Source organism: Dasypus novemcinctus, chromosome 9 (genome assembly GCF_030445035.2).
Source record: "Dasypus novemcinctus isolate mDasNov1 chromosome 9, mDasNov1.1.hap2, whole genome shotgun sequence".
Classification (NCBI taxonomy): Eukaryota; Metazoa; Chordata; class Mammalia; order Cingulata; family Dasypodidae; genus Dasypus; species Dasypus novemcinctus.
The window spans coordinates 103895928-103917461 of record NC_080681.1 but is presented as its reverse complement, the minus strand read 5'-3'; the positions used below and the strand labels follow the sequence as shown (position 1 = coordinate 103917461).

General features: G+C 36.2%; 1 protein-coding gene across 33 annotated transcripts in view; it reads right to left on the bottom strand.

The window, feature by feature from the left end:
* Positions 1 to 21534, bottom strand: part of PUM1 (pumilio RNA binding family member 1) — a 148029-nt gene that overhangs the window by 59314 nt on the left and 67181 nt on the right. For 22 of the 33 annotated variants that reach the window (XM_004465723.5, XM_023590927.3, XM_004465725.5 and 19 more), the window contains 2 exons: positions 10480 to 10646; positions 7202 to 7472 (listed from right to left, as the gene is read on the bottom strand). The exons of the other annotated variants lie outside the window; for them this stretch is intronic. In XM_004465723.5, the coding sequence (XP_004465780.1) occupies positions 7202 to 7472; positions 10480 to 10646 (438 nt within the window). The remainder of the gene's footprint in view (positions 1 to 7201; positions 7473 to 10479; positions 10647 to 21534) is intronic. 33 annotated transcript variants of the gene reach the window in all.

Genomic DNA, 21534 nt, shown 5'->3' with positions numbered 1-21534 from the left:
CAGGCTATTCAAAACAAAATTGGGTAATTGGCAAGTGACAGATTCCAAAGGATCCTGAAAAGCTCATATGAATACCATCTGCTGGGCAAAGCACTGAGTTCTGTTAACATTTTCATGATTCTCACAAAGTAAGCCAGGAACTCCGTAAGTGAGAAACATAATAACATGAAATTTGGGTAAAATGCTTATTTTAGCATTAATATAATGGGAAATGTGCCACTATTGATCACAATTCACTTGGGTTGAATTTCTAAGTTGTTCAAGTATCTGAAGACAGAGGAAAATATACCAATTACTTCAAGTATATTGGATTTTCTAAAAAGAAATATTGAAGACATAACTTAGGAACTAGACAAGCAAGCTGGTTTGACTCCCTTCTCTGTCACTTACTATATGGCCTTATAAAACATACCCTGCAGAGTTCTTATTCTGACTTGCTCTGTGACCTAGATCAAGTGACAATCTCTCTGTCTCTCTCTCTCCTCTCTCTAACAGGGATATGAATGTATACAAAGGACAGTCTGGGAACCGTCCTTTGTAGGTAATGGGTTCTTTCTGATGAATGAAGAGAACCCACACGCACACACTGCTACTTTTACAAGAGCCCTACCTTATATCCCCATCCCACAGCAAGGCAGCACAGCATACTAAAAGAGAGCAGAACTCAAGAGTCAAAATCTCACTGAATTAAAAGCACTAACTGCCGTCAGCAGACCACAAAGATAAGAAGTAAAACCTTTTTTGTTTTAGTTGTTAGTGAGCACTTTCTACATTACACTTCTTTTAGGAAAGGCTATGAATATGGTTGAATTTGAAGGTAAGTAAACTCCACAAATTTAAGAACATATCAAAAGGTTCTGTGTTTCTAATGCAAGGTCAAAAGGAAACAGCCTAGAGCTAGAAACCAAAAGATAGATGTACGCATAATTTCTGGTAGGTGATCTTCAACAAGGCCCTTAACACCACAGTGTTTTAATCTTCTTGTCTCTAAAAATAGAACAGCACTCCTACCTCATGGGGTGGAGACAGGATTCAGAGAAAAGCCCTTCAAATTAATTATTAAAAGTGGTATTGCATCTTTGATGAGATTATAGATTTTTTCCAAATATGATTTTAAGAAAAAACATATTTTGGAGCCAGTCCTCAGGGCATGAAATTTGTGAAAACTTGCTATTGTTTGAAGCGTCAAGATCAAAGCCCTTTTATTTTATCAGATTGTCTGACTAACTACAATGATCAACTTACTGGTTTCAAAAAGACTTTTAACAGGCATATACAAACTATGACACCAAATTTAAAAAAAAACTGCTGAGATTTCTTTAGCAGATGAAAGAATCTAATTCCAAAATAAATGATTTCTAATTAAGATGGGAAAACACATTTCTCCACCAAGTAAATTAATACCTTTGGAGGAAAGTCAAAACCTAAATAAAATTTCAAAGGCAAGCTTCAACTGACCAAATTGCTAATCAAAATCGTTCTTTTGTCAGTGACTATATGCATGACACTGGTAGAATAATCTTCCCCTCACTTGTAAATTAAAAAGAAAGCTGAGAATATTAAAAATCTGTATTAAAACTATGCACACACTTGGCCTCATAAAGGTGACACTTAATCACTATCACTTTTTAAAGCAATTCATGCCAATTTCCTTTCCCATCTGACTCTGGAAGTAAAAGAATGAATATTTTAATAGTAGTTCTACAATTTTCAGAACATTATTCCTTTGTTAAAATTCATGATTAACAGGAAGGAGTTTTAGTATAAAAATAAGCAATTTTGTAAAACATGTTGCATTGAGCTATTTTTAAATTAAATGAATTCTAAATAAAGAACATCAACAATTAATCTGATTAATCCATATCAATGTAACCTGCTTTGATTTCTGCTATACATAAATGTCATATATGAAATCAAGTAATAATTTTCTAAAATATATTTAGGGAAATATAAACAGGCAATTGTATCACTCTATAAAAATTAAAAATACAGCTCAAGCATCATAACACGAGAGTAGGAACATATTATGCATAAACTATTTTTACACTGCTGCTTTATAGGATCAAGAAGAAGACAGAAGAAAATTAGGAGAAAAGGAGAATATTTCACAAAGGCATCAAGGAGAATTTCAAACTATCAAAATACCCTACAATCTATCCAAAGTTTGTTTTTATTATTACTATTAGTGGAATAATGAAAATGCTCTAACAATGATTGACGTAATGACTGTACAACTACCTGATTATACCAAATACCACTGATGGTACACTTTGGATGAATTACATGCTATACTAATATGTATCAATAAAATTGACAGGATTTTTTTTTAAAAAACAACTCTAACGGTCCTTAATCTAAGATCTTTGTACTCGGATGGGAAAATTGCATCTTTATTTTCATTAACATCTAGCTGAAATTTAGCACGTCTTTGGACTGGTAGATGACAAACCACGTTAAAGTTAGCAATAATCCTGTGACCTTATTTTCACATATTTCCATGTCACTTTCAATAGTTAGATATCTCAAAATCTTGTTTCTGCTCACTATGACAGCTTACACACCTGCTGCTATTTCACGCATCCTATGATAAAGAAACAAATACATCATAAAACTTGTTTTCCAATATTTGTAAGTATTTTTTATAATTGGTTTCCTTTGTAATCCTACTCTATACTATGCATTTTAAAACATTATTCTGAGAAATAATCCATGGGGTTCACCTAACTGCTGAAGGTGTTCGTGGCATAAAAAGGGGTTTAAGAACCCCTGCTTTAAGTAAACTTAGAAGGTCGACGTTGAGAATGATTAACGGTAACTAGACAAGTAACTTAACTATCCCAAACCAAGGTATCGTAACTACCACTAAGCTTGCAATGAACTAAGTGAAAACTACCCTTCTCATATTTTCAAGCTGTTCTATAGCGTGCATCTCACTATCAGCTGACAGTAACAGGTTTATGCAACCATCTTATTACACCAAAAAAAAGCCCTGAGTGAAGGGAAATAGAAGAAGTAATTACTTACTTTGTCTATTTCCAAATCAGATCTCCCTCAAAAAATCAAAAATAAGGTTACCAAACTCATTGTAATAAATAACTCATTTAAGAAAACCAAGAAAAAAGAGCAAAATATTCAGAAAACTATGTGCCACAAAGATCACTCATTCAACCATGACAGTCATTATCATTAGTATTGTATGAGACTCATGTCTGGCTCTCAAGACCTCTACTACTTGGACTCATTAGCAAATTCACCTATCTCCTGGTCCCCTCTATATTCATCCTCTACTCAGCCTATGGCCACACAAAGTCACTCCCATACCCATACCTTTGCTCTCTTACCTGCAGCAATATACATTCCACCAGTCCTTCGAGATGACTCTATGCAATCTTGGCCTCATCAAACCCTTGCCTTGTCTGACAGCATTCCTGACCACCTAATTTCAGCACTTAATACCTCAACTGTTCCACAGTTATTTCATGTATGAAAGCCCTACCATGAACACTATCTTTGTTCACTATGGGCAAAACCCTTGATTCCTGGAATGACAAAATAGTCAACCATTAAACTGGATTATAGGGATGTCTAAAACTGCTACTAAGTTAACACTCAGCCCAAGAAACTAAATCATAATTAAGCAATTCCTCTTTAAAAATGTCATTACCTACATAGCAACAGAGAATGATCCCTAAGACACAACATATCTATTCACTTGTCACTTTTCTTTAACCTAAACTAACACTCAGGCTGACCACATCTACACCATCTACTGTTAATTTCCAAATTCAAGGCTTTAGGTTTACTATTTCCTCAAATGGAATTTTCTTTCTTTTCCTGGTTTAAACAAGACTTTCAAGGCATAGATCAAGAGGCACCTCTTCTACAACTAGAGAGGCAAGTTTTTCTTTCTTCTTCAGAAAAAAGCATATACTCTCCGTTCTCTAAGATTCCTAAATTGCGGACATAAATGGTCTCGTCACTTGTCATCAGGTATTCCCTTATACTATTTAAACAACTGAATGAGTCAAAACAACTAGACTAAGAGCCACTCAAGGAGAAGAAAGCCTGTTCTATTGAGGAAAGATATGCTAGGTTACAGGTAAGAATAAAGAAGGCAAACAGAAGGTTATACTCTGCTGTCTACTTGTTTGTGATCCTCCTGAAGTTATCCAAAAAACTGGAGGTCAAAAGAAATATGTATGTTTTCTGATAAGAGGAACCATAGCTTTTGTTAAATAGTAAAAGAGGGCTGTAACCCTTAGAAGGTTAAGTATTGATCCAAAACAATAATTTCCTGGATATTATACAGGTATCATTATTTATATACAAGACATAAGTTAGTGTACAAGGTCTAAATGACCCACTCATTAGAATACATGTTAGGCCTTAGAAAGTGGCCTTGAGACCTCTTCCAAAGGTTAGTTTCATATTTTAATTTTGGGAAATATATTAAATATGGGGGGGGCACTCAGTATGCTGAGATATTATAATAGGAATAAGAAAATAATCCCCTGAAAACTTGGTCTGCTAAAACAATGCAGAAGACACAAATGGGATAAGACCCACTCTGTGTCCTTAAGGATCTTATAATCTGACAAGGGCTTTAAACAAGTAATCCATAACACAAGGCAGAACATCATAACACCTTGTCATAAGGGAGGTACAAACCACTACAGAACTCAAAGTTAGCAGACATTGTAAGTTTTCGGTTTGGAGATCAAAAAAGGATGGTGATAACAACTCACATTGAAGAATGAGGAGTACTAGATTTAAAATAGTAGAAATGGAAAGGGGAATAAAACGTGATCTGAAGCCAAAGCGTAAGAAAGACTTAAGGAGGCTACTGGGTCCCAGGTTTCTTGGCTGCTAACTCAGTCATGGCCACAGCTATGTTGAGTGGCACCCATGGCAAGAATAGCTCAGCTCACACGTTGAAGACCCTCACCTACTTCTTCTGCTTCCTGGGTTGGGAATGAGCACACTGAACACCTTCCTGAAGTTGTACTGCAAACAGCATGAGAGACCTAAGTTCATCACCTATTCCTCACCTGCTCCTAACTCCACATCTGGTCCAAGCCCTTTCACACAGGGAGATGGCAACAATATTCCATAAACTTCAAGTCAATCTACTTCTGACCAAATATAAAGACAAATAGAGAGAACTGGACCAAATCAATGGTTTGGACCACTTCTTTGCACATGGACCAGAGAAGTGTATAGGACCTACACTCACCTTCACTTTCATATATTATAGTGGTATATCTGTGTGACACTGCCCTTTGTTGTCTCAACCTAGGCATATATGGGAAAAGAGAAACCAACAATAGCTTAATAAACATTTTTAAAAACTGTGAAATGGGATACAATGTGAAGGCACTGCCAGTTTTTTATGTATGTGAGTGGGTGATGTCTTTGATAAACTGGGTATGCAAAAGTACATTTCTGTTCAAACCCTAATAAATTATCAGGCCTCCCAAAAGAATGCTAGACTTATTTTGAAACCAGATATCAAAAAAGTCAAAGAGAACCCCAGCTCTGATTTTAAAAGTTCAATGAAAGAGAATGAGATTTTTGTTTATATGGGGTTTAGAGACCTAAACACCAACTCTTCTTAAATAATAAGGGGAGCAGGTTACATTGTAAATGGAAGCTAAAGCCAAAAAAGCCAGAGCACTAAGGCAAAAGAGACAAGTGAGAGGAGTGGATATAGCTCAAGTAGTTAAGCACCTGCTTCCCATGTACGAGGTTCTGGGTTCAATCCCCAGTACTTCCTAAAAATAAAAACAAAACAATCAAATGAAAAAAAAACAACAACTCTCATTGCAGAGTAGATGCAGCTCAGTGGTTGAGTGCCTCCTTCCCATGTCCAAGGTCCTGGATTCAATCCCCAGGACCTCCTTTTAAAAAAGAGAGAGAGAGAGACAAGTAAAAGAAAGAATTCAATTAAACCCCATGTAACTAAGCTAGAGGATCCGGATTAGGAAAAGCCTATACTCAGCCACCTTAATTTAGAAAGAGAAATTAGTATCCTAGCTGTTCAGAATAGTGTACACCTTTAGTTTCTCTCTGATATATCATATATTGACCTGTTATGAGCATAGAGTATGCTCTATGCTCACCATCTCCCTAAAAGGGTTTCTTTTTATAAAGTTTATATGGTTAACTTCATTATCCAGTTGTCTATCAATTAAAATTCATTTAATAGAAGCTATTTAAGACAATAACTAAAAATGTCCTACATGGTACAACTGACCTCCAAAGACCATAAGCTAATTTTCCCTACTGATACAGAATTTCTAAACTTCCAAGTGAGGTTTTAACTTTTCAAACCTAGAAATTTGTATTTCTGTTCCAGTCCAAATCAAGTATCAGAAATTTATGGTCCATTAAATTGTTTCCAAACACAAGGCAGAATCTGTAGTACTTAACAAATTCTGGAAACTACCTGCTCCTTTTTTTTACAGTTAAGACAGTTGATTTTCCTTTAAAAAATAAATGAAAATAAAATAAAATAAATAAAACAAAATAAGTTTAAAAAAATAAAATAAAAAATAAATGAACAGCAATCAGCAAACTCCAGAGTTCACTGTACCATTCCGTCAAAACCAGAAGGTACATACTCAAAACTTTCCAGGGACTTATGAATAAAGGAAGAAGTCAAGTAATTTCACTGTAGATTTGCTATTAAGTGATATACATGTGCTTTCCCCCCATCACATCCCACCTTTCTTGAAAGAGATGTTTGTTATCTGCAGTAACTTGTTTAATAAAAAGATATAATTAATAGGGCACCTAACACTGCACTCCTGACAGTGTACATAACAGAGTTTACTACTTTAAAACCAGACCAACAGCATAACAATCACATTAACTTTCAGAGGAATTAATTTATCATCCAAAGTGTGTTGTGTTACATACAAGAGGAAACATCATTTCACTCACTCCCTAGGCCCTAGGGAGAGAGAAAAGCCAAAGAAAGTACATGTGGAGCAGAGAGGTCTTTTGCCATGAACTTCAGCATGGGAACCAGCTTGAGGCGAAAGACATAAAGGCCTTTTAAACCCATATCACGACTGGGTAACGAGGGCTCGGGATTGATAGCCTAAAATAATGCCAACTTCCCCACCCCCGGTTCTTAGTTACAAGAATAATATTACGGCTGGAGGGAGAGCAGTGAGGGTGACAGAGACACACACAGTACCTGTTGTTGAGAATTGTAGTCAAAAAGTCCCACAGTTGCTGTTGCTGAGTCCACAGGTACCTGCGTGCCTGAATAATCAAACTGAAGAGGCTCCATGCCCACATGTTCCATGGGGTCCAAGGGGACACTCTGGGACTCCATGTTGGAGAAATCCTCCACAGGCTTGGCACCATTGGTGCTGGTCAGCTGGGCTAAGCCCTCAGAACCATTCTGGTTTGAACCCAGAAGATCCACTTCATTAGCAGAGTTCTGGCAATTACCAGGGGTACGGCTAAACAGAGAAAGTAAAGGGCATTAAACCTTATTTTGAGTGGGGAGGGACACTACAGCAACCTAAGTTAAGGACAACCTTCTTGATATAGCTCATTATCAATAGTATTTAAAAGTATTTACAAAATAACTAGAAATTCCTTATGATATTTATGATGGTGGTATATAATTTTAAAATCACACTTCTACTGCTTGCTTTCCCACCACACCACACTTAAATTTATATTAACTGCTATTAATTTATAATCCCTTTACATTGGGGGAAAAAACTTGGAAAAAATCCCAAAATGCAGGTAACAAAATATGCCCCATATATTACTAAATAAAGCCAACATAAAACCTAGATTCCTAAGGGAAAATTCCACATCTGATAATGAGATTCTGATAAAAAAAATATTTTGCATTTTATCTGAGTACTACTGGTCAATGCTAAAATTGTCTCCCTTTCTAAGAAATCAAACAAAGCAGTTAATTTCAAAATCTAACAAAATAGGTAAACTCTAGAGTATAGGTTACTAGGAAATAGAATGTAGGTTGAGAATGGGAGCTGAAGCTTAATGTATGTAAAATTTTTAATAAGGTTTACTGTAAATATGTGGAAATGAATAGAGTTCATGGTAATACATTACAGTGAGTATACCTAACACAGTTGATTTACAAATGTGATTATGGCTGAATGGGGTAGCCTTTGGATATAATATTACAACTGAAAGGAAGCTGGAAAATAATCTAGGGTATGTATAACAGTGTTTTTGGTGGTGACAAAGACTGTGGTTAAGTGTATAAATATAAGAATGTTGTTCTTATAGTATATACAAGAAAATTACAACTAATGTAACTTATGAATAATAGTTAGCACTAATATTTTAATGTTTCTGCAGTAATGCCAAGAAGATATTTTATCAATTCTAAGGGACAATAATAGGGGTTTAAAAGGCATGCGGGGTTTTTCGTTTTTGAGTAATGAAAATGTTCTAAAACTGACTGAGGTGATGACACACAACTCTCTAATGACTATGACAGCCACTGAGTATACACTTGGAACAGACTGTACAAAACATCGGACTGTGTAACACAATGAATCCTGTAGTGGAAGATGGACTGTGGGTAACAAACCAAATATGAGACTGTTCTCTCATTAACAATAACAGGCATATAATAACTAATACAGCAGGGGTTCTTAACCAGGGGTTAAGATTTCAGGGGGTCCATGAGCTTGAATTAATTTTGAATAAATTTAATTTAAAGACATGCCGATGGTGAGTGTGATAAAACAATCCGCTGCTACATTCTGAGAAGGAGTCTGTGGTTTTCACCTGAGTGGCTAAGGGGTCCGTAGAACAAAAAAGGTCAAGAACCCCTGTAATACAGGTAGGTTGAGGGGGAAAATACCCCAAACCTAAGATATTGAGGGGGAAAATACCCCAGATGTAGTAACATTTTGACTTTGCTCTCTCATAGTTTGCAACAATTGTTTCACAACAATGCACGGTATTGGAGGTGGGGTGATATATGGGAGCCCTGTACGATGATATGCATATTTATTTTCTAAGTTCACAACTTTTACTATACACTTATTGTTTATATATAATCATATATGAATAATAATCTTCAATAAAAAGGTTAAAAAAAGAAAATCCCATAAATGAATTTAAAAAACAAAAAATAATAAATAATAAATCCATTATCCAGGATATTCTCCTGTTAAGAAAATAACTTTAAAATGTAAAAGAACATGGAGTTTTAATTTATCATCTAAACCAGGATAGTCCTAAGAGCAAAAAAGGGCATTATTAGTAATTATGGTGGACATATAAACAAGGACTGTCCTGGGTAACCCAGAATATATGATCACCGTATGAAAAAAAATTGCAGGATTGTATAAACCCAAATCAGACTAATATAGAATAATATTATATTCTAGTCAGGAGAGTATAGCCTGTGACTATATCTAACATTCTTCATCCCTAAAAGAAGCCCTAAGGCTGCTTTAACTTAAAGGTATTGTGTTCCTTAAATGCACATCTCTGCCCTCACCTGCTTCCAGTCAAATACCATAAAACACTGCTACAGGCTGATATTCAAATGGAGAGCCACCTGTAAGGCATCCAAAGCCCATGGGTGCAAAAACTGCAATTCTTTACACTTACAAAATATGAAAATTAGATTAAGGATAACTAAACAGTTGGGAGTTATTTTGCAAATAACGACCCAAGATACATTTCAATTTTGGCTTTGGTAAATATTAAGCTAAGATCTATATTTGTAAGTATGTGTATTTATACACATTAGCTTTAGACTAACGTCAAAATTATATTCTCTGCCAGTACATCACTGACAAGGATTTTTATAGATTTTTTGTTTTAAATCACATACCATAACTAAAGGTTGCCTATATAAAGGAATATTTGTCAAATGTGGAGGACAAATATAAATTTTAATACTATGTATATTAAATTATGGAGTAAAATCTGTAAACCAATGGTGACCAGAGTTGGGATAGAGGGGTTGTGATTAAGACTAAGTCATTCAGGCTGCAACTCTGATACTTTAAAATGAGGAAAATGATATTTGACCCAAGTTCCGAACCTTTTTTTCTCCTCTACTCTACCAGGTCAGAGGGATAAGAAACACTTTCATTAGTAACTATGGCTCTGTAATATAGCAATTTAGAAAGAACATGGCAAAAATCCCAAGGCATCCACCTCCAGATGATTCTGATATTTAAGAATCACTGAAATGATCTTTTAGAATCATTCTGCAAATTCTACTGCTCTATACAACTAAAAAATCTGTTTTGGTAAAGCATCAGGCATTGGCAGCTCTTAGAAAATTCCACCTTACAACTTAATTTACAATCTTTGTGGCATGACCTAAAAAGACCCAGTTCTTAAAAAAGAAACATGGGTGGGATGGAGGTGGGTAGGAAAGAAAACTAAAAATATAACTAAATGAAAACAAAAACCCATAGACCCCATTCAAAAATCAGAAGTGTAAAACATACAAACCTAAAATCTTTGACGTCTGCATCAATCCCATTCTGCACTGGTAAACCATTGGTCTTGTCCATCACATCACCCTCCTCCTTCAAATCTCCTAGCTTATCTCCATCAAACGTACCCTTGTTCTTCTTTTCACCTTTGTCGTTTTCATCACTGTCTGCATCCCTTGGGCCCTGTTTAAAAAATAGCTTCAGCTCACTAGTCATCATTAACTAATAATAGTGGGCAACCACTAAGGACCCCAGACTATACTAGATGCTAATGGCATGTTAATAGAACACAATAGGGTCCCTGCCCTTTCAGACATTACAATCTAGTTAACAAACAACAGAGAGGCAGGAACACTCAGAAAGTCTTACCAAATGGAGGAGACAAACGTACATTTAAGTTACCAACTATAGGACATGCCTAATATTCCACAACCCCATTTTTTTTTCCTTTCTACCCAAAGCCCAGCCTCATTGTACCTTAGTCCCTTTCTCTACTTTCCACTCTAACTCCATATAACAGCAAGACCCCTAATAAGCCCCAGGTCTGACAGCTAATTGCAGAGGGAAAGACATTTCTGCTTTTCCATTGTCCTATGTAAACTCCTCTCTTACTTTCAAATATTGAGCTAAGTGTGGTCTAAGACCATTCCAACTAAATTATTTTATATTTTACCTTGGGGTATTTGCCCTGCCAATTTGTAGCACTGCAACTCCAACTGTAAATTTCATTCACCAAGAGTACCCTAAGAACTATTTCTATTTGACTCCTATCTTCCACTACCTGCCTATCCCATGCCAAATTATTCTCAAGACATATGTGGTACATAGATGCAACAAATTTATTTCTGAATTGTTCCAAACTACCAAGCTTGAAATATTGGGACTAAAAGAATTGATGATGTGCCAGACAAGTGTTTGTTCTATCATGTAAGGAAATTAAGCCTGTCTCCTTTTACCAATATCATAAATTAAGCCCTGGATGTGCCTGATTTCCAGAAGGAAAAAAAGAGTTGATATGGTGATTTGACATGATACAGAGACTTTTGCAGAACCTTATCGAAGTAAACAACCCTTGCTTTTGTAAAACTAGAAGGAAGTAACTTTGCTTGTGGCCACCACTGATTCCTGATGTAAGGAAGAAACAAATAAACACGGACCAAATTAGAGCTTCTGATAAAAGGCAGGATCCAATCATTAGAAGGTGAGCATTATTACATGGGATTTCCAGCCACCACAACCAAATTTCAGGGAATCAATACTGGAGACCAGAGCTGCAGATACTCAGTTGTAAACAGTCAGGGCAGACCTGAACATACTAAACCAAAAGACATTCTCAGTGTAGATCTTAGAGAATCAGTGGCCCAGAAAGGGTGACTCATAGACCTTGACATTCTTAGAATTTTCAACTACTAGTTGAAAGAAAATATTTTACTTTCAAAGGCATTCTTTGTTCAAATGAGGAAAAGAAAGATTTCATGGCTAACATGAAAAAAGGAACATATAAGAGAAGGAACTTAAAAAGGACACATAACTGTTTCATATGGCATCAAGATGGTAAATCACAGCTTTGGCAGCCATTGAGATGTTGATTTTCAGAGGAGAATCTTTAAAGTATGAGGCTGTTATTGGTTTAAAAGGAGTCAATGACAGATAATTAAGCATCATATGAGATCTCAAAGCAGAGATGGGAATACGACAAGGTTCTAAAGACAAAAAAGATCTTTAAAATACCTAGAGGGAAGTGGATTTGGCCCAATGGATAGAGCATCCACCTACGACATGGGAGGTACAAGGTTCAAACCCAGGGTCTCCTGACCTATGTGATGAGCTGGCCCACGTGCAGTGATGATGTGTGCAAGGAGTGCCATGCCACGCAGGGGTGTCCCTGCGCAAGGAGTGCCCGCCATAAGGAGAGCCGCCCAGCGTGAAGAAAGTGCTGCCTGTCCAGGAATGGTGCTGCACACATGGAGAGCTGATGCAGCAAGATGATGCAACAAAACGAGACACAGATTCTGGGTGCCGCTGACAAGAATACAAGCGAACACAGAAGAACACACAGCAAATGGACACAGAGAGCAAACAACTGGGGGGGGGGGCAGGGAAGGGGAGAGAAATTTAAAAAATAAGTCTTTAACAAAAATATTTTTTTAAATAAATATTTAGAGTTTCCTCCACACTGAAAAGACAAAACTGATGGAAGCTGTATATTTTCATATCCCTACACTGAATACAGTGTCCAGCAGAAATAAATGTAACTACCACCACCACCATCCCTCCCCTCCAAAAACTTCTGCAAACTGAAAAGTTAAAATAAGAAGGATCCTCCCATTATCTTTATTATCAGAAGAAGAGTCCAGAAGGTAGGTATATGGTCTAGGTGACAAACAACTCTACCTGAATCAGATACCATTAATGTCAATATCAAGAGTATTTCAGCAATCATTCCACCACCATGCCTAGGTAATCCTGCCCACAAGTCTACAAATAAAATCACTGGCTTCAAGAGGAATCAATCAGCTCCAATTTTTCACAGGGACTTCAAAGGTCTACAGGTACTAATAGAAAAGAAATGGGACAGAGAAGCAATATGAAATTTCACAACAAGCAAGAAAACTGGTGGCAGGGGAGATTCACCACTCATTATTGTGCATTACCGCTCCTCAGTGACGCACAGCAAGGGCTGGCTGAAAACCTGCCCGGTCCATCTATGAGCCTACTGCTCTGGCCTGAAAACCTAGCCACTGACAGTTACATCCCCAATTATACTGCCAAATTGCTAAAAGCGTTGCCATTGCTAAAAGCAATGGCTAAATTTTCAAATACTTCCCTGGAATGGGCTAAGATCCAATGCTGTACGGTCATCCATACCAACTATTGCTACCTCATTGTTCACTTAGTAAGCTATTAATGCCTCAGAATAGCAGGTACCATCTACTGGAGGGCCCCTAGAACCCAAGGGAAGCCTCCCATTACTTGATCTAGATGGTAGTTACGTGTGTGTATTCATTTTGCAGAAATTCATGAAGATATGCACATTTATGACTAGTGACTTTTTGGTATATAGCTCATATTTCGATTAAAAGGTTATTTAAAAACTGGAAACATTTTTTTTTTTGAAGAAAATATATTTTACTTGCCAGCAAAAAGACCAATTAAGGGGATAAAAAGCATTTTTAAATTGAAAAAGAGGGAGAATCTCATACAAGAATCAGGAAAGAAAGAGAAATGGAAAAAAAATTAGATTTGCTGAGCCTCTTTCTCCATATCTTCCCTATCCCCAGTCTGCTTTGTTCTGAACTGGGTTTTACCTTGAGGGATCACCTGATGCTCCTTCAGCTCTTCATTCCTTTTCTCTTCCTGCCTTCTTGACTGGGTGAAAAACCCAGTTTCCACCATGGCAGATAGAGGCCAGTCTATGAGAAGGAAAGGCTGCAGGTTTGCCCAGTTGCACTAGGGGGTAGAGAGTACAGTGGGTGAGGGCTTCTGGGATGAAGAGTCATGCCTTCAGAAAGTGAGCAAAGCAGCTGAGTCCTGAAATCCAGCAGATACACAGCCAACTCTTACTCTCCAGTTCTTTGAGCTTGCCCTAGACAACTAACAAAATGATGATGGTGGGCCAGCCTCATCCCAGAAGCAAAGAGCATCTTCAACTGCAAGCAAAACAATTCTATCTACTGCCCATAATATCTACATCCCTTCTCAACCAGCAGCAGAATGGACATCATCCCAAATCCCTGAGGATCAAGGAATAAACAAAAGTGAGAGGAGAAGGGAAGTGGCTGAGGCTCAAGCAGTTGAGCACCCACCTCCTACATGGGAAGTACCAGGTTCGGGTCCAGATGCCTCCTGAAGAAAAATAAGCAGACCAAGAGCAGACATCAAGCAAAAAAAAAAAAAGAGCAAACAGACAACAGAGCCAATTCAGGGGAGAAAAAAACAAAATAAAACCAAACAAAAATAGTAAGAGGGGAGTATAACTGCTGACTAAAAGGGATTCTTTGTTATTGTAATTATTATTTTGTGTTAACAGAGTAATCTGCAACATTGATATATAAAAATAAATTTCAAAAGATTCTGAAAAAAAAAGTTATTTAAAAGAAAAATCCAGTCAATAAAAAATGGCTCTGAATATAAATGGCTGACATGAACTATGACTTTTGAACGATACCAGAGCAGCACTACCGGGAAGCCATCCTGTCAAAAGTCTGTTAAGAGACAGTATAGTGTTCAGGATCCTAAAAAATGGCCTCTTACAGATATGAATACCCTAGAGAAGAATAGGGATATAATCATGCTGGTAAATTTTATGGGATATTTTTTTTTCATTTTTAATATTTAAGATAAAGAATTTATAAGTATAGAATTACCATAGACCTGGCAATTCCACTTCTAGGTATATAACCAAAAGAACTGAAAGCAGGGACTCAAACAGATATTTGCATACCAGTGTTCATAGTAGCATTATTCACAGCTGCCAGAAGATGGAAGCAACCCAAGTATCCACTGACAGATGAATGGTGAAGCAAAATGTGGTATACACATATGATGGAATATTATGCAGCCATGAAAAGGAGCAAAGTTCTGATATATGCAACAATAAGGATGAACCTCGAAGAAATGTTGTGTGCAATAAGCAAGACACAAAAGGACAAATATTGTATGACTTGACTGATATGAAATAATTAGAATAAGAAAACTCACATAGTTAGAAACTAGAATATATGTTTACCAGGGACCAGGAAGGGGATAGGGAATGGGGAGTTAACACTTAATTGGTAAAGAATTTCTGTTTGGCATGATGGATAGAGTTTTTGGTGATGGATGGTGGCAATGGTAGCACAACTTGTGAATATAATTAACACTACTGAATTATATATCTGAATGTGATTAAAAAAGGAAATGTATATATGTTACTAAAATAAAAGCTTAAAAACATATATACTTATATAAGGAATTAATACCTATATGGTATTTAAGAAAATACTGATCCAGGAGGCACAGAACCTATGATCTATAGTTCAGTTGCTAACTAACATGTACTCAATATAGGACTTTGGACAGGTCATTTAATCTCTGAATCTTAGTTTTCTCTATAAGCCAGGGAAAATTTGGTATTTTTTAAAAAGAGTATACATGAGTATCAATGAAATAATTCATGTGCAAAGGTTTTGTAAAGTAGGAAAAGTTGTGCAATTAGATGGTATTTTTTTATGTAACACTGTCTATAGTATCACATTAAAAACCTTAAGTGCCCCAATTAAATGAGATAACTATCATATATAAATGTAAACCAATCTGGCCTTGTAAGAACACTGTTATTTTCACAGTGCAGTGGTTCTGCAGTTGGGGTTGAACTTAAGAATGTTAGGAAGTTTTCTAAATCTGGGCCTATCTGCAGAGATTCTGATTTAATAGGTCTATAGAGGCTCCTACAAATGTCATTTGAAAAAAAAAAAAAACACTTTTCCTTTAATAAGGACCCGCAATTCTCTAAGAACCCAAAATTGAAAACTGTTATAATTAAGTCAAACATAAGCATCATAAAGGTAGGATTCACGTTTTGCTTTGTCACATATTACCTAGCACATAATAATACTCAAAAAGTATTATTGGGGGGTGGGGGGTGTATGTGGACCTCATATTTTTTAATGGAACATTCTAAAAAAATAGAAGGGAAAAAAAAAAGTAGTATTAGCTAAATGATGGGGGAAAAAATTAGACGGAGTAAGAGCATCTTTTGTTGCGGGATTCCTAAAATGAACGTTAAACCATAGCTGAATTCTCAGATACAAGCTTCAGTGAGTGCTCAAAAGGCAGGTGACCAAGTCCAATTAAATTTTCTCAAGAATGGGGCCAAGAAACTCCCCAAAGGTTATAGAGAATGTCCTCTACCACTAGATATCTAAGAAGTAAGAGAAAAGCAGACATAGGCAGAAGAACCATAAATTGTAGAGTTCATATACCATGCACTGATGGCTCAGCTTTCTCAAAAGACTTACATAAAAGGACGACTATTTCTGAGCAAATCTATTAATTCTGAGTGAAACCAGAAGAATCAGAATTTAATTCCTCCTCTTACTGCAATAATCTCACCACAGAGCTCCACCTGGCAGAATTTACACTTAGTGAGATTAGGAATTGTCCTCCCTTTATTCTAAAAAGAATTATACTCTGTATCTGCTCAACACACTAAGTACAGAAATAATAACATAAGCTAATAAAATATTGGTTTCTCCTGCTCAATTCTATTATAAATTATCAGAAAAAAAATCTGAAATATCAAATTCCCTTAAAGTTCAGCAGCTTCAAAGCTGCTCCCCTAGTACTAAAAAATTTCAATTATTAAAAAATGAGTGTGACTTATTAGCCATGTGAACTACTTTTTAAAATTTGAAACATTAATTATGATCCTTTCATGAGGAATTCACCTCATAAATAAGCCAGTATAGCAAGCACAGAAGAAATCAATATAATTAAGAATTGAAATTAGACCAGAGTTTGAATCCAGGCCCCACCATTTTCCTAAGCCTCATTTTACTCATCTATAAATTAGTAGGGGCAACAGCATCTACGTCAAAGGATTATTCCAAGGATTAAATAAAGCATTTCATGAAACTACAATTCTTAATTTTCTAAATAACAAGTTTTTAAAATTATTTTGATTTTCAAATTTCTTCCATTTCCTTTTTCACAGAAATATCTACCCTTATCCCAATACCCTCTAGGCTATAAGATTGCTAGTCATTTTATGTTTTTCACCCTAGAAAGAAACTATCTGGGCTCTAGCCATTAGAGCTTTTGCCCCATTCAATTTTCTGCTATGTATACAAAATCAAGCCACCAACAACTGTATTTCATCAAATCTGAGACCAACAATTTTAAGACACACCATTATTACATGTGCTACTACAAAGGAAATATTACCAATTAAACTATGGTATTATATCATTTGAAAGATGCATTCTACCTTGAAAATGCACAAAAATGTGGAAATGTACAATTTTAAAACTATGGAGCACTGACTACACCATGGACTATAATCATCACCCAGTTCCTGATGTGCAGAAAAGTGAGAAGAGTGTTCCCCTCTGATGTGCTGACTACCAGATCCAGGAGGTAAAAGAAAACATGTCGTAAACATTTAGAATGGTGCTTGTTATTACAGAGATGAAGTTAAAAAGAATAATTCTTTAAAAGTATATATTTAAGTTTTTATCTAGTCACTGTCTAGAAGCTCAACATTGCAAGCAGAGCATGCAAACTTCTTGTTCAAGGGAAGCCCAAATCTAAAAGGACTCCACAATGCAGCAAAAGTCTTTGAATCTGATCCACAGTCTCTTGGTAAATTCATCGTCCAAGAAAATTTTATTTTATATGAGTGTTTATCAAACTTTAATGTGTATACAAATCACCTGGGAGACTTGTCAAAAGGAAGATTTCAATTCAGTTGGTCTGGGGAAGAGTCTGAGATTTTCCACATTTCCAAAAGCTCTCAAGTGATGCTAAAACTATTGGTCCACTGACTTTGAACATTTTATATGGCTTAAAAAGCATTTTTCATATATATTACATACCCACACAAATTAAACTATTGTTCAGTTTTAATTATCTGCATTTTGCAGATGAGGAAATTTAGGTCCAGTTGAGACTCAAAGCCCTGACTTTTATCTGCATTACATTTTACAAAGTTAATTAAAGTAAAGTAGCATTAGTTACCTAAAACAAATGCAGTGAAGACTAAACAAGCAAGTCATCAAGCATTGTGATCCAAATGAATTGCTATGAGTATGTATGCGTCCTCCAGGTCAGACAACAGCCAGTTTCTACAGAAAGTAAAAAGACCTTCCCAAGGTATTTTTTCTAAAATTCTTTCTTCTACAAGGTTAGGGTGGTCTTATGATTTTCCTCAACAGCATAAACCACCAAGGTAGAAATTATATCCACTTTTCTAAATGGCTAGGCCTTAAACTATGTGAAGAACATCAGCTGGTATTCCAGAAAGGTCCTTAAAATGGGCAATTTCACACCATGGCCTCAAAAATACAGTAGTTACATCCAATTTTGTAACCAGTCTGATTCATACTTGCTGAAAAATACCTGTTTTATTCCAGGAATAAATAAAATAAAGGAAACAAAAAGAAAATATCAAGATAGAAATCTTGACTATGACTTGACTGGTATTCAGAGTTTTCCTATTATTCTGAAAAGTGCTACAAACTGCTATCTTGAAATTTCTGATTCCTATGTGGGATACTACCAAAAATTTACAGGGGGTGCTAATACAATACTATTTTTGGATTCTTCATATCAGCTTGAAAGTATTCTCATCACAGATTCCAAAACTACTAAACTAAGACCAAGAAAGTAAGACAAAGAATTAAGTACCTACATTCAAGTTATAATCAGAAAACAACCTTACTGAAAAGGGAAAAACCATTATATTATGCACATATTACTTCAGTTCTGAACTACCTTTAAATGAAAAATTAGTAAGAGCCTGGATTATCTGTTGTATCTGAGAATGAATCCTTAGAATCCTTAGTATTTACTTTAGGTCTATATCTAGTGTGCCTTCACAGATGGTGTTTTCAGCTCTCAAGGGATTAAAATAGGACTATTCCATGGATTCCTGGAGGCAGTATTGGTGCCGCCAAACAAATCTAACAACATGAGTGCTCTGACCTATAAACAAAAGTACCACTCTGAGGAACAATTATCTACAAGCAACAGATATTCATGCTTCTTTGGCCTCTGACATCAATCCTTTGACTGACAAATTAAACTAGATTTAAAAGGGGGAGAAGGGCCTCACCTTCAAGAAGATGCATACTATGACAACCATAAGTGATTCAGCCTTCCATGATCAGAGCTTTGGTCAGTTGCCATCCTAACCAACAGGCAGAGTAAAGCAAAAAGAGAGGTATAAGATCAGCAGGATTCAACCATAAAGCTGATAAAGCAGTTCACTGATCCAAAGGTCTACATCTAACAGAGGATTGGACATGGTGGCTTGAAGTCACTGATCAGCCTTCCTGTATCATCTTATAGATATACAACTCAAGTGAAAATATAGGATAGAGAGTTCACTTTCCACAACCTTCCTTCAGAGAAGAAGCCAGAACACATAGATGGAGAATTTTCATTTATCTTTATGCAAATCTCAGAAGTTAAGTAAATTAGCCAGTTTTTAGAGAACAAAATTTTCTGACTTCATCTATCTTGAGGTCTTAATCTCCTCTGCTCACAATACTGTAAAAGAGCTAAAAATCACCAATCTCCCACAACTAAGGATGGATATCACCTGTACAAAAACAAATACAAGATATGGAACCCAATAATATATGGGTTTTATCATACAAATAATTTTCTAATGAAGTCACTGTTTTTAAAAAGTCAAGCCCAGAGCTTCACCTTTCTCCTAATCCTAGTTCTTTTTCTGCTTCCTGCAAACTTCACAGTAACCCAGGGACATGCCTTCTGGTTAATGTCCAAGAATTAGAAACAGATCACAATACTTACGACAGAAAATTCACAGTCAGGGTCACACAAGTTTCAAATCACCTCTCCAGCAACTTATTAATGCATGGTATTGATTTTTATCTTATAGTAAATAACTAAGAATAACAGGCAGCAATTAGAAAGCAGCACTTCCTCTGAGGAATCTGTACTCATGAAATGAGCAAAGTGTAGGGACAAGCAAAGAGGTGGGCTGGGGATATAGTGAAAAAGAGAGAAGTAGTAACTCCATTCTTCCCGTGGGACAATAGGCAAATAACTTGGCCTGATCCTATTCCTCACATCCAAAGGGTAGATCTAGTTCTTCCCAAGAAGGCTCTTTGGAAGATTCAAATAAAAGAAGCCTTTTTCAATCTGATCCACAAGCCACTAAATTTTATCTACATCTCTGCAGGGTCAAAAGACCCAGAAGCAATCAAGTCAACTTTAGAATGGCTAGTACTCAAGTTTCAAGACAATAGCCCTAGTTTAATACCTTGATCTTCCTAAAGATTATTATAAAAATAAAAGATCCTCATCAGGCCAAACTCATCACACCAAACTTCTAGGCATGGAGCTGGGAGAAATCCAAAGTAGCCTCTTGAATTTAAAAAATTCAATTCACTTCACTTTTTTCTGGGTTTGCAGTGGAGAAGTTGAAAGTTCCAGCCATACGTCAAGTGGCAATGCCAACTAAAGCACCACTTGTGACACACCTAGTAATATAAAGCTAACTCCATGTGGATTCTGGTTACCTTAGATGCCACCTGTTCTCTTCACACCAACTAAGTCAACAATCATTCATTTCAAGTCCACTAACAACATAATAAAGTATTCTTCTTCTTGAAGAAGTGGCACAAAAATGAACTACTGTTACTCTAGAGAAGCTTATCGTGGTATGGGGAAAACAGGACAATACCTCTGATACTTAGCAACAGATGCATAACAATAAAAATACTGAGCAGCAAATGATATAAGATAAAGACAGTTAAGGAGGCAAATGTATTAATATGATTTGGAGGAAAGAAAGTCCCTTAAATGCTTGCCAACAGGTGGTTTAAGCCCATAAACATTTCAAGAAGAAAGGGCTTTGAAAAGATAGAAAACAAGTTGAGTCAGGAGAAAAGCTGGGAAGATAAATTCAGGGTGCCTCTCATGGCCTTCCTAGCTATGACTTGGAATATGAAACCAGTTAACAAAGCACAAAATAAGGACGACTCAAATGGAAATGCATCTAAAGACTTCTAGATGGAAAGTCAATATTAGAAATAACTCATTTTGAGAAGGCTATCAGAGATGCTTGAGGAAGACTTTGTAAGCCTCCTGGCTATAGACAGAGAAGCTGCTTTACAATTTAGCATCAGAAGGGTCAATGGCAATGAATCAGAAAAAAAAACTAATTTTCTAATTTTCTGACAGGTTGGGTGTGAGAAGCAAAGATGTTCAAGGAGAGTCAAAGATGATTCTGTAATTCTAGCCTCGTTGGTAAAAAAGGAGCCTACATATCTGATGCATTTTAAAGTTCCTTGGGTTTTGGCAAATCACTGCTCCCAGATCTGGAATTTTCTATTGGTAC